The 13,399-nt window shown below is 48.6% G+C and overlaps 1 protein-coding gene across 7 annotated transcripts in view; it reads left to right on the forward strand.

Moving 5' to 3' along the window:
• AUTS2 (activator of transcription and developmental regulator AUTS2) overlaps window positions 1–13,399 on the forward strand; it is a 798,387-nt gene that overhangs the window by 256,826 nt on the left and 528,162 nt on the right. The window contains exon 1 of one of the 7 annotated variants that reach the window (XM_074556760.1): window positions 10,490–11,012. The exons of the other annotated variants lie outside the window; for them this stretch is intronic. Within the exon in view, the coding sequence (XP_074412861.1) occupies window positions 10,965–11,012 (48 nt within the window). The 5' untranslated portion in view covers window positions 10,490–10,964. Of the gene's footprint in view, window positions 1–10,489; window positions 11,013–13,399 lie in introns of those variants that run through there. 7 annotated transcript variants of the gene reach the window in all.

Consider the following 13,399-nt stretch of genomic DNA (forward strand, 5'->3'; position numbering starts at 1 on the left):
GAAGTGAAGGATCCGTTTGTCTGAAGGTTTGTGTTTTCGTACTGGTGGTTGAGAAGAAAATTGCAAACAGGCTCTGCTGTGCCCCAGGGGTCTCACAGCATCTGGGCCACGGGGGTGGTGTGGGGCTCACTGGGACCTCAGGGCTCAGCCTGGCCCTGGGCTCCCTGTGCCACCTCCTGGAGCTGGGGGGGGACAGTGGCAGTGCCCACCCTGTGCCCTGTGGCTCACAGATCATGGAGGGATGTGCAGTGTAGAACAGAGAGCTGTGCTGACCAGAGCCTCTCATGGAGTGAGATGAAACTCAGGAATTAAAACAATGAATGGCTCAATGAGCTACAGATTCTGCATTTTCATGCTGTAGGAAACTGCTGCCTGCTGCTTACCCTGTCTGTTCAGCTTTGCAGGGAATGTTATTTTTAATGAATGTGTTTCTTGCCCAGGTGGTTCCAGTCAGTGACAGAGCGGGGGGGACACAGCATCTCTCACCAAATTCAGGCTGAAGTCTGATTCTTTGCCCCCATTTCCCTTTTATTTCACCCACCCTCCTTAGCTCCAAACCTAGAAGCAGCTGTAAGTGATTTTATTTTTTTTAATACGGTCTTTTGCTGTGTAAAACATCCACTGGTTTCTGGCTGATCCCTAAACATCACTGCTGGGGTGTACAATCAAATAGGGAGAGAGGGGCTTCAAGAATGTGATTCAGCCTTGCCTTTGTCATTCTAAACAAGCAGTGTGTGCAGCACAGGCTGATCTGGAGGGATCAAAGATGAGACCTCGGGCACCCAAAGCCGCTGCTGGGGCAGGGAGTGCTGCTGAGCACGTTAGCATTATTAACATTAATCTAATCTTTCCGTTTGTCAAACAGATTTTTGAGTACATGGAGACAGCTTACCCAGTTCTTAAGACAGTGCTCCCAGATCAGCTTGTAGTTTGTTCTGTAATACCATGTGGATTTGCTGGGATTTTCAAGTAAATACATTATGTATATGGCTTACAGATTGCTTAGGCTGTCTGCATCAATAATTAAAATGAGGGAGGGGACTATTCTGCAGTTTTCTTCTCCTCATCCTTTTTACATGTCTGTTTTAATCTTTCCTCTCTTAGGATGGGAAAGATAAATGTGTAGCAGGAGAGAGTGTTGAAGATGAGAGCTGAGGGTGTTCCAGCAGAGAAGAGCTCGTGGCACATCACTGCAGTGCCAGCTCTCAGCATCCCTCTGACCTTTGCCATTCTATTTGCAGACACTTTGATTCTGACTTGTCAAGCAGTGCCAGCCTGTTCCCTTTGCTGTTAAACCAGCACACCTCTCCTGCTGAGGCAGGACACAAAGCTCTGCCTCTGAGCCCTGTGGCAAACATGGTGCTGTGCTGCCCAGCTGGCCAGAGGACAGGGAAAAGTTTTGGTGGGATTTGGGATTGCTGTGGTGAGTCTGGCATTGCCTAGATAGGATGGGGGTGAGCTTTTGGCCTTGACTGTGCATTTTATAACAGTACTTAAGTTAATACTTAAATTTCAAGTGTATCACAGGAAAAACCAATTTGTTCTTTATACCTCCATCCTCACCTGTCTTGGAAGAGCCTGTGTGTGAGGTGCAGCACACAGCACTTGGTGCCACTGCTGCACTTTTGCTGTGGAGATTTTCTCACCAGAGCTGGAAATACAGACATTGCAGCAATTTCCAAGTGCACACACCATGTGCTGGTACAGAATAAGACCAGTTTCAATTCTGTCACAAGAGGGGAAAAACCACTTGGTGTGCTGTGCTGGTGTAAAGGGGGTTGGGTATTGCTTGTGCACCATCCACAGAGCTCAGGGGAAGGTGTTACAGAGGCAGAGCAAGCTAAGCTTGTCCAACGTTGTTGTTCTGTTTTCACATCTGGCCAAATAACAAGGTTGCAGGGTCAATAGCCTATGTAACTTTTGCTTTTTGAGATGGCTCATTAGGAACATTTCTTGGCTGGAAACTTTGGAATTGGCCTGACATCACCAAGTCATGGGCTGTGAAAAAATGTTAAATAATAACAACTATCCAGTCTCATTACTGGCCTGGACAGTTACTCATTATTCTGCCCAGCAGCCTGGCACAGAGCAGGGCCAGCTCAGCCATGTGCAGCCCAGGATGCCTCAGCTCAGGTACCACTGTGTTACCTGTGGGTGACACTCTCTTCCCACTTTCATTTGACTTGGTTTAAGTCTCTTTGTGGTGTACTCCCCCTGTGCAAGATCAGTTCTGATTGTGGGGCTGCCTGTGCACATCTGATGGCATCAACAGCTTCTCTTGTCCACATTACCATTTGTGACCTGGGAAGCCAAGTGCCTTTGCTGGGATCATCCTGGCTGTGTTGCTCTCCCTTTGCATGCAGAGGGGCAGTTTTGTGCATTTCTTAGCTACAAAGACAGCACTTGGTGCTCTGGGAGAAGCCCTGGTGCTCTAAGAAAGCCTGAAGCCTTGATCAACTTCTCCAAATACACCTGAGCTGACAGTGGGCTCTGTAAAAGTAAGACAAAAGCTGCTGTGCACAAACATAACTGCTTATTTGCAAGAATTTTGCAGTCTGAGTGTTGGAAATGCTGTGAATTTGGGTACTACAGGTCCTCAGTGTGCAAAGCTGTTCATTTTGCTGGGGTGCTTTTGTGCATATATAACTCAACCATTGTCTGAGTTATATTTCTTAGCTTTTCTAAAAAAAGTGTACAAGGTGCTCACAGACACATTACACAAAGTGTAATGCTTTCTTTGCTGCTTTAAATTCTCTGAGGGGCAGAGCAGTTGCTGTGGAGGAAGCACAGACTGTGGTGCACCAGGCAGTGCTGCCTGTGGAATATAAACCCTGGGTGCTGATGCAATACAGATGTTAATCAGAATTTCCAGTAGTTGAACTGAGGCTGGAATTTAGCTGAAGGGACTGAAACGGAGCATTAATCAAATGCCACAATTACTGAGCCACACTTTCTGCATTAGTGTAAACTAATGTAGAAGATGCTTTTCACCTCTAACATCTCAGTGTAAAATAAGAGGACATGGTAGCAGCAGTCATTAGCTTTACCTTTGGCTGAGCAAGGGAAAGGGCTCTGTAGATGTTTGTCTGCCCTCAGAAAGAAGATTCAGGGGGAAAAAAACAGAGAGAGAAAAAAAAAGTGCTGGCTCTTTTTAATAAACCAGAGTAATTACAGATCTGTTTAAGTGGAGGCATATGATACATATGTTTGTGACAATTTTCCAGAGGGATGGTTGGGCTAGTGCTAAATAACCAGGCTCATTTTCCCATAATGCAAATGTTATTCACAAACTATTACCATAATTGATGCACCGAGCCACTGTAGAGTAAATAATGCCTTGTGTGTGGGAAGGAAACTAGAAGTCAATGAATATTAAAGAACAAAATCTCATTTTTAAAGGGAAACTTCACAAGAATTAGAATGATTTTGAAAATGAAAGCACAGTGAGGGTGCCAATGGCCTGGCTGCGTTCTGGCTGGGTGTCCATGCACGTGTGAGAACATGTGGGCTCCAGGCTGTGTTTGTTCTGCCTGGTGAGCACAGAGCATCCTCAGAGCTGATTCCAGCCTGGTGCATGGAATTTTGGAGCATCCCAGAGTCACAGGTGATGCACCTGCCAGCCCCAGTGAGGAGCTCCCAGGGTGTTTGTGCTGGGAGCCAGGATGAGTGGCCCCATGCCTGGGGAGATGCTGGTTGTTTCTTTGCTCTGCCTCCCTGCAGTGTGCTGCATTTCCTGCTTTGTGTGACACTAGAGGGGTTTTGAGTCGTGCCAGAGGTGGCCTTGGGTTTCCAGGTCATTATGCTGAGTGGGCTGGGGTGGGATCTGAGACTGCTTGGGAGCCCAGAGCTCTGTGTAAATTCTTCCTTGGGCCCTGGTCACTGTCCTTGTGCCCAGCCTGTGCCTTGGTGGGTGTTGGAGAGGTGCCAGCACTCATCGCTGGGCTGTGAATTGCCCTGTGCCCGTGGCTGCTGCAGGAGCTGTTGGCACTGCAGTCAGTCTGTGCTGCTGGGGATTCTTGTGCCCAACGTTCTGCTGAACAGGACTTGATTTAGCTCTGGGCATTAGTGCCCTGCAATAATCCCTTTTGATGTTCAAAGGGAACTTGTGTCGGTGCTCCAGTGTTAACAGATCCATTGCATGAACAGGTTCTGGTTTTTCAGGGATTTCTCTGCCCCCCTTCCCCACTGGATGTGTTGCTCCCTCACCCCAGTTCCATGTGTAAATGAGGGAGATCCATAAACTCTGTAGTGAATTGCAGAGCTGTGCTCAGGAGGAGGAAATGATGGAGTGTCACAGAAATCACTGCTTTCTCCATTTCAGAATCCTGTCATTTCAAACACTTTAGAGTGCTGGTGTCACCTCAGAAGTGACTTCTTTTTCTCAAGATAATAAACCCCTGTCCAAACAGTGCTGGAGCTCTAGAAACCAGAAAGCCAGGGAACAAAATGCAGAGCCATTGTGTAGGATTACAAAAGCATCATTAGATCTCTTAATATCATGAGCGATTTTGTCCCACTGGCAATTATTGTTGTTGTTTAAATTACAGATTATGGCACTGCACCTTCTTTCTCAGAGAGGTCAGAAAGACATTTTGAGCCACCTTTGCCCCCCCTGCTGCAGACAGTCACACGTGACCTCCTGGCACAGCTCCATATAGATCACAGACCATCAGCAGCTCTCCTTGCTGCACCCTGAGCTAACTCTGTGTGGCAGAAGCAGCAGATTGTCACCATCCTGAGCCCAGCTCTTGTGTGCCAGGCTCATGGCTGTCCTGCTTCTGTCTCAGTCTGTCTCTTGCAGGTTGTCAACCACTAGCAAATGCCTGTTTCTTGTCCTCTGTGGGCTGCCTTGAGGTGTTCCTGACTCCTTCAGGGGTCTGTGCTTGTGCCCCATAGCCATAATTTCACCTGGAGAGCTGAGCATGTGCCCCAGCTGGGTTACCCCTGCTGTAACTCATTACAGACTGGCACTTTGCTGGGGGAGATAAAGGACTTCAGACTGGTTTTCTCACCTTAATCTATACTCTTTGAGTCAGGTCTGACTTATTAGGCTTTATCCCATTCCAAGGGAAAGGCAGCTGTAAGACCTTACAGCACTGACAGACCTGACAGGGCTTAGAGCTGCCAGGGAAATGTTACTTGCACTTCTTAGTCACTGGCAAGCAAAAAACCAAAAACCTTTCAGTAAAGGGTGACTCTGATAGTGGTGTTTGTCTCCTGGGCTGAAATGGTGCCAGTGCCAGGAACACCAGACAGGGGATGCAGCCCATGCTGTGCCTATGGGGGTGAAGCACAGGAATCCTGTCAGCCCAGACTGGGCTCAGAGCAGTGACCTGGAGAGTTTCTCTGCAGACGTGCACAGAAGCCCGAGCTGACAGCAGCCTGTTCATGCTGGGATTATTCAGCAGCACTCAAGATGAAGGAGCAGATGGTGTTGATGGGCGAGCGGGGTCTTGAGGTACAAGATGGGATTGTTACCATGTTAATAACCAGACAGCAAATCCCACAGTGCTTTCTATTAGCCTGGAAGATGAGAGTTCCCTGGAGACCTCCCTGTGACCCACAAAGGTCTGGCAGTGCTGGCCTCGGGAGGCTGCAGGAGCCTCATTTGTTCTGCTGGCTCTGAGATGCAGCACTGATTTGTTTGAGTTTGGGCAGCCTGACCCTTCCCTCACTGCCTGTGCCCTGGAAGCCTTCTAGGATGTAAAGTGCTGGAATACAAAGCTGGGGTGGTTCTGGGTTAAAGCAGAAAGGCTGCTGTGGAGTCTGGGTGTTTGCTGATTTAGAGCTGGGGGAGTGCTGGGCATGCTCAGAGGAAGGCAGGAGCTTCAGCATTTGTACTTCATTTATAGAATCCCAGTTACTCTATAGAATCCCAGTTCTCTGAATTTGGGAAAAACTTCCTTTCTTAGTAGGCTTGCAGATCCCACAAGCTTCATTTAATCTCCCAGGGGTCCCTGCTTTGGCTGCTACATTAGGAGCCATTCTGAACTGTGAAAAACATTTCAAAATCCCTTTTATTTATTCTTATTCCAAACTGCCTCCCCCCCCCCCTTTCTTTTTTTCCCTCCCCACAGGCTAATTCTAAAAATTGCTGTAAACATTTTCTGGAGATGGGATCTTCCTTTGTATCTAAACTTTCTGTTTGTTGTTTATGAGCTGTTTCTTTCAGCATCCCCACACTTCATTCTGCTGGTTGGGAAGTGTGAAAGCTATTATGATAATAGGGAGGGAGATGATTTTCTGCTCTCATAGTGCCAAGAACAGAGGAATGGCTGTAATTCATCTTGGATGTAGTCCCTGCTGCAAATGCACCATCCTCCTTTAGCTTTAGTCCCCCTGCACACACAGATTGCTTTTGCTTGGCATAGGGGTCAGGGTTCTTTAGAACCCAGAACCTCCAGAACTGGCTCTGCTGTGCAGGTGGGTTCTTCAAAGCATTTAGCTGCCTTGGGAAATAGTGAAAATAAGTGAAATAGTGCATGGAAATAGTGTCTGGTTTGCTCCTTCCCCTGCTCCCTTGTGGCACCAAGATGTTAGTCTGACTTTCCAACAAACCCAAAGCCAGAGAGAAGAGCATGAAGTACCCACTGCTGTTAGGAGACTCAAAAACCAGCTCAGAACTCACTGTTACACTGCTCATTGCATTAGTGTGTGATCAGCTTTGTCATGGGGAATAATTGAAATGAACGTGAATCGATATCTAAATATACATTAGGGTGTATTAAAAGGTTTAGAACCAATGGTCTGTTAAAAAGGTTATTTCAATTCTTTTCTATGCTGTCTCACAGTTGAAATGGTTTATTAGAGTATGGCAAAACCTGCTGAATAATCAAAGTATGATTATTCTGGGAGAAATGCAAATATTCTACCAAAGCATGGTTCCCTTTTTGGGGTCACATGAAAAGGAACAGTATGTGATTTATGGGTGACTGGAGAAGGTGTGGGCTAGCAGGGTGTTGGAGGTGAGTGCAGCACCTTCAGGGGTGGATCCCATCCTCTGTGGTGTTTGTCTGGCATCTCATCCCTAGGAAGTGAATTGGCAAACAGGAGTGAAGCTGTTGTGTCACACACCATAAAGACTGGAGCTCTATAAAAACAAGAGAACCAAACTCAGTTCAGACAAAGTGCTGATGTTGCAGGTTTGAAAATAAATGGTGTGTTTTGTCCTACTGCAAAGATGAATGAAGTGTTGAAAACTTAAGCTGGTGTGTACTTTGTGTGTGTGTGTGCAGAGCCACGCCGCTGTCAGTGCTGTAAGGAATCACCGGGCTCTGCTGCTGCTGCCAGGGGCTGTTTGTGGATGCTGATGTGGGGGCTTTCAACAGCGCACACAAAATGAGCGATCTGTGGCGTGACGGGCTCGTCCCTGCCCGGCTGGGGGATGTGATGGCTGCAAATTCCGCCTCTCCATTCCCTGCGCTGCACTTGTCCTTTGATTACAAAAGGACAGCTCTCGAGGGATGTCGCTGTGCGTTTTCCTGAAATAAAATAATAGCTCTGTGTTTTGTGACCCTGGAACTTTAGGTCCTGCCAGATGCTAATGAACCAGTGGAAAACATCCAGGCCTGGTAATTGCTGTGAGCCACAGCTGTTTGTGCTTGGTACGCGGTGCCGGCTCTGCCTCCGCGCCGGCTGCGCCCTCTGCTCCTGCTGCCAGGGCAGTGAGGGCAGGGAAATCCTGGAATTGGGCTCTGCTCCTGCCAAAAGGGCCGGGGTCGGGCAGGGAAATCCTGGAATTGGGTTCTGCTCCTGCCAAAAGGGCCGGGGTCGGGCAGGGAAATCCTGGAATTGGGTTCTGGTTCTGCCCCAAGGGCCGGGATCGGGCACGGAAATCCTGGAATTGGGCTCTGCTCCTGCCCCGAGAGCCGGAATCAGGCAGGGAAATCCTGGAATTGGGCTCTGCTCCTGCCCTGAGGGCCGGGGTCGGGCAATGCGGGCAGGGAAATCCTGGAATTGGGCTGTGCTCCTGCCAAAAGGGCCGGGATCGGGCAGTGCGGGCAGCGAAATCATGGAATTGGGCTCTGCTTCTGCCCTGAGGGCAGTGAGGGCAGGGAAATCCTGGAATGGGATTGTTTTCCTGCACTAAAGCCCTGGGATCGGGGCAATGTGGGCAGGGAACTCCCCGGAATTGGGCTTTTCTCCTGCCCCCAGGGCTGGGATCGAGCAGTGCGGGCAGGGAAATCATGGAATGGAACTGTGCTCCTGCCAAAAGGGCCGGGATCGGGGCAGGGAGATCCCGGAATTGGGCTCTGCTCCTGCCCCGAGGGCCGGGATCGGGCAGGGAAATCCTGGAATGGGACTGTGCTCCTGCCAAAAGGGCCGGGATCGGGCAGTGCGGGCAGGCACTCCCCGGAATTGGGCGCTATTCCTGCCCTAGAGCCCCGGAGTTGGGGCAGTGCGGGAACGGAGTTCCCCAGAACTTGACTCTGCTCCTGCTCCAAGCCGCGGGATCGGACAGTACGGGCAGGGAATTCCCAGAATTGGGCTCTGCTCCTGCTCCAAGCCCCGGGATGGGGCAGTACCGGCAGGAACTCCCCGGGTTGGAGCGGGCAGGAGCCCTGGGGCGGTGCGGAGCCCGGCGCTGCCCGCAGCAGCCCCGGCACCGCTCGGAATGCGCGGCCGCAGGGACTGGAGGAGCGGCAGCAGCTGGGGAGGAAGCGAGGCTCTTGCACTGACCTGATCTCAATCAAATCCACAGCCAGATCTGTCCCCTTTATTCATCTGCTGCTTCAAAAACCAGCTTTTGAGGCACAGAAAATAGAAGGTGCTGATAAGAGCCAGTGTTTTAATTTTCTCTTTATGATGCTCCCTATAGGAGATATTCTCATCCATTTTTAACATCTCCAGTTCCAAAAAATAGCTGGGATATTCTACCACCCTTTTAGCACAGGTTAGTTCTCCCACAGGAATGCAGAATTAAAGGGAGGGTGGGAATATTTTTCTGTGGCATCAATGGAAATTCATTTCTGACAGCTATGGCCATGGATGGGCATGATTTGAATCAGCCCAGCTGGGCTTCATCCCAATTCCCTGTCTGAGCAGGGAAGAGCAGGGACCAAATCCAGAGTGTGGGTGAGCAGGGAAGGGTCTCAGGGCAGAGCAGCCTCTGCTCCACCTAAGTGCAGTGACCATTATTGGCCAGTATTGGTGTTTGGATCCCTTGTGTAAGTCCTAGTTTATGAAAAGGTCCAAAAAACTCCGTTGGCAGGTGAATGAGTAGCCAGGTTGTCAAAGGCACCACTTTGAGATAATGCACTGACACTGTTATCAGCACTGACAGTACTTTTTAGGTGAGTAATACTGACAAACTAGGTTTCAGGGTCTGTTTCAGCTGCTTTATATCTCTTGTGTGCTCATATAGTAGGAGATGGTATGTCAGTGGTAAATGTATTTATTTCATCTCACTCTTCCCATGAAAAAGATACCTAGACCTAGAAAAGGTACAGGGAGTGATGAAAAGGATCTGTGGAGACATGCACAGCCTGCCTATAAGGAGAAATTTAATAGTCTGGGAGGTGTGATATAAGGGAGACAAGCAAAACCTATAAAGTCAGGATCTGAAGATGATGAGAAGCAAATTATCCTCTTTTGTTGGGATAAGATACTGTGAGACACCCACTTAAATAACCAGACAGCTGTCTAAAGCAGCAAAATGAGGTGACTTTTTCACTTCTGTAATGGAATTCTGAACCTCACTCATCACTGTATGGAAACATGAAGAGGTTCAGGTACTCGTGTGACAAGTTCATGTCCATCTGTGTTATTACATGTTACATTACACTAAATTTTTATTACATTACTGAATGCACATCTTTGGACTCAAGATTCCTGACATTGTTTCCTTGTGCTTTGTGAAGTGTTTGGGCTCAGGATGCTGGGCCAGATAGCCTTGGCTGCGTGCAGCAGCAACACAGGAGGCTGATTATATCCATCCTTTGGTTTGTAACGTGATATTCACTGCTCCGTGGATGCGCAGAGCTGCGAGGTTTGCAGCCAGATCAATGTGTCTCCTCAAAGCAGAGCCAGGGAATTGGGCAGTGTTTCCAAATAGACAGAAGAACAAACACTCTGACCAGTGACTTCCCGGGATTTTCTATGCATTAGCTTAATTTCATAGTGGTGGTGGTTTGGTTTGGTTTGGTTTGGGAGGTTTTTGTGTCCTTACAGATGTTATTCTAAAACAGCCTGATAGCTGATGAGCTTACCAGGGGTGTTTGTAGAGGGATGGCTGAGAAGGGGGATCCAGGAGCGAGTCCGGCTCCTGAGGACTTGCTCTGCTTCCACGGCAGCGTTACTGCAGCTGCAGAATCGGAAAGGAGATATTTGCTTTATGCCTAAGAGGCTTTATTGTTTCTAAACTATATATAGTCCTGTAATCTTGCTTTCGATGGGGGGAGGGCACGGCGGGACAGCCTCCAGAGCATCCCCGCCCTGCCTGCTGGGCGAGCGAGGGGTTAACGCGGGGCTCTCGCCGCGGACGAGCTCATTGTCAGAATAATGTTTAGCCAGGTGTTAATCTGTGTCTGGAGGGAAGTGCTGGAATTCATTATTCATCCCGCTGGGGGAGGTCACGGTCCTGGGCGGCTGCCAGCGCCGGAGCCAGCCTCCTGGCTTTACTGACATGTGCCATTTGTGATGAGGGCGGTGAAGTCCCCGTGAGGAGCGGAGCTGCGTGAGGGCTGGCAGCGGCGCCGAGCGCTCGGCAGCGAGCGAGAGACAGCGGGGACACGGACACGGGCTGGAAGTACGGACACGGGTGGAAGGACAGACACGGGTGGAAGGACGGACACGGGTGGAAGGACGGACACGCCGAGCCGCAGGGCACAGCGCCTTTCCCGCCCGGCCCCTCGGCCCCTCGGTCCCTCGCCTGATCGCTGCGCTCCCCTCAGAGAGCCCCGGCTCCTCGGCGGGACAGGCTCGGGTCGCTTTGGTGGCTCTGACCGAGGGCAAGAGGGGAGACAATGATCAAGTCCAGTTGGTTCTACGTCAAGTTCAAGCATGCCGAGAAGGTAAGAGCAGCCTGTGCTGCAGCCCTTCCCCGGGCACTGCTGGGGCTCAGCTGCCCCCCTCCCCTGGAAGTGTCACCGGGATTCGGTTTTCCTGTGACTCCACAGATAAGGTTGTGTCCCTGGAAGTGTCACTGGGATTTGGGTTTCCTGTGGCTGTTTCCCTGGAAGTGTTACTGGGATTTGGTTTTCCTATCATTCCACAGATAGGGGTGTTTCCCATGGAAGTGTCACCGGGATTTGGTTTTCCTGTGACTCCACAGATAAGGGTATTTCCCTGGAATTGTCACCAGGATTTGGTTTTCCTTTGGCTCCACAGCCAAGGCTGTGCTCGGAGCAGCGCCGGGCACGGGCTGCAGATGTGGCAGCAACTTCAGCGCGGTGCAGGTGGAGGAGGAAAGCTCGGATCTGATTCCTCCAGGGCCGTGTCAGGGAAAAAAAAAACAGAGATAGTAGAGATGTGTTTGTTTTCCTCATGTGGAGCTTGAAAGGGAGGAATATTTCTTGTTCTGTGGAGCCCATTATGAGTTGTGACCTGCTTCTGCAGGGGGATCAGTTGTTTCTTCTCCTCTAGTAGCTAAGTATTTAATTGTCCGTGATTATTACCGGAAGAAAGTTTTATTGACCAAAAAGTAGCCAGATGTATTGAAGACTCTTTGGTGTGGGGTTTACTGTGGAGTTTGCTGTATTTCCCACTGCACAGAACAGTGTTTTCTGTGGGATTTTCCTCTTGCACTCAGCTTCCACTTTATCTCTTCCGTGCCTTGGTACCCAGATGCCTGGGGGAGCAGAGGAGCAGGGATGGGGAGGGAGGATGGACCACGATTGTGCAGGGATGTGCTTAACCGTGGTGCATGTTCACTAGAGATCTCCTGGAGGGTTTCCTGCCCCAGGGCAGAGGCTGATCCGATTTCCAGTAGTGCTGAGGTGCAGGCAGAATGTGGATGTAGCTTTGCTCTTTCCTTAATCCAGCAAGTTAGGGAAAAGAGCAAGACAACTTTTTTATGAAAATACTGAGCAGCCTTGCTGTCTGTTCCCTAAACATCCTTGAGCAGTTAGCAACTTGCCCTTTTTAGAGCAGAGGGAAAACCCATGCATTAGTCTGAAATTTTCTGTTCTGGCAAATAGTCCCACATTGATTTATTTCTTCTCTTTGTGCCTCAAGTGATACTGCACTGGTGAAAGCATATATATTTCACTGAACAAAAAGCATATATAGTTCATTTAACAAGATTGTCCTGTCATTTATCCCAGGCTGCAAATAGCATATTTAACAGTCTCAGATGTAACTGTTCCATTTTGTTTGTTTTGGGCAATCTTAAAAAGGCTGAAAAATCCACTGTATTAGGCACTTATTATCTTCTTGATGTTTCTCTGCAATAATTCTATGTTCTTTATATCAGACCTATAAACATCTATAATTAAACAAACCACCTCAGCATATATAGCATATGGAAATTCCTGGAAATAATCTAAGGAATCACCAGTTATGTACCAGTGGGTGAGGTTGGCTATTTAAAACACATGGGGATTTCTTTTTTCTCTACATTTTGTGATTCAGTTCCTTTCTATTTTTTTTTTTTTTTTGACACCCCTTGCAGTTGATCCAGAAAGCCCTGGAGTCCCTGAGCAGAGCAGATAATGTTCCTGCTCTGCTGTCACCGGGTGATTCTGTGCAGTGTTACATAACCTGTCACACCAGTTTTGTCAGAGTCAGATATTTTTGAGATCTACAACCTGGGAAATTTGAACATGGATGAAATCCAGGAAACCCATTTAATCTGTCTCCTTACAGTTACTTGTGCCTTACAAGACTTTCTTCTGATCCACCAGGGAAGGTGACAAGTCTGTTCATCTGTTGGGGGGGAAAAGCCCCAAACCGTAATGAACAGGAAGGCAAAAATTGAAATGCATGCCTGGTCTTCTACTGGATTTCATGTGTGATAAGGGATTATTAACCCTTTGTGTTGAAGTGGGGGTTTCCTAATGAAAGGCTCCTGAGAAGTTTTGGGTTTGGCTATGAGGGAGGGCTGTACCCCTTTGCTGAATGCAGGATTTTGTGTCAATGTTCTTGTTGCAGTTGGGGCTTGGCTTGTTCTGATTCAGCTCCCAGTCCGGCTGTGAAAGCTGTGCTAGTGTGGCCTAGGTGTGAATTGATGCTGAATTTATTAAACTGATGCAGTTCTCTGGCTGGACACTCTGGGTACACGCTCCATGAAACAAGTATTTCTGCAATAGTGTAACCACACTGGTTTAAAAAATTAGGTCAAATTCTTTTGCAACTCCTCTGTGTTGTCATGGTCTTAGAAATTGGGTTTATGTGAGCTAAGCTGAAGAACCTTTGAAATTCTCAAACCAGCTTTTTTCAGCAGTTTGTCTAAAAGGATTTA

Source organism: Zonotrichia albicollis, chromosome 22 (genome assembly GCF_047830755.1).
Source record: "Zonotrichia albicollis isolate bZonAlb1 chromosome 22, bZonAlb1.hap1, whole genome shotgun sequence".
Taxonomy (NCBI): domain Eukaryota; kingdom Metazoa; phylum Chordata; class Aves; order Passeriformes; family Passerellidae; genus Zonotrichia; species Zonotrichia albicollis.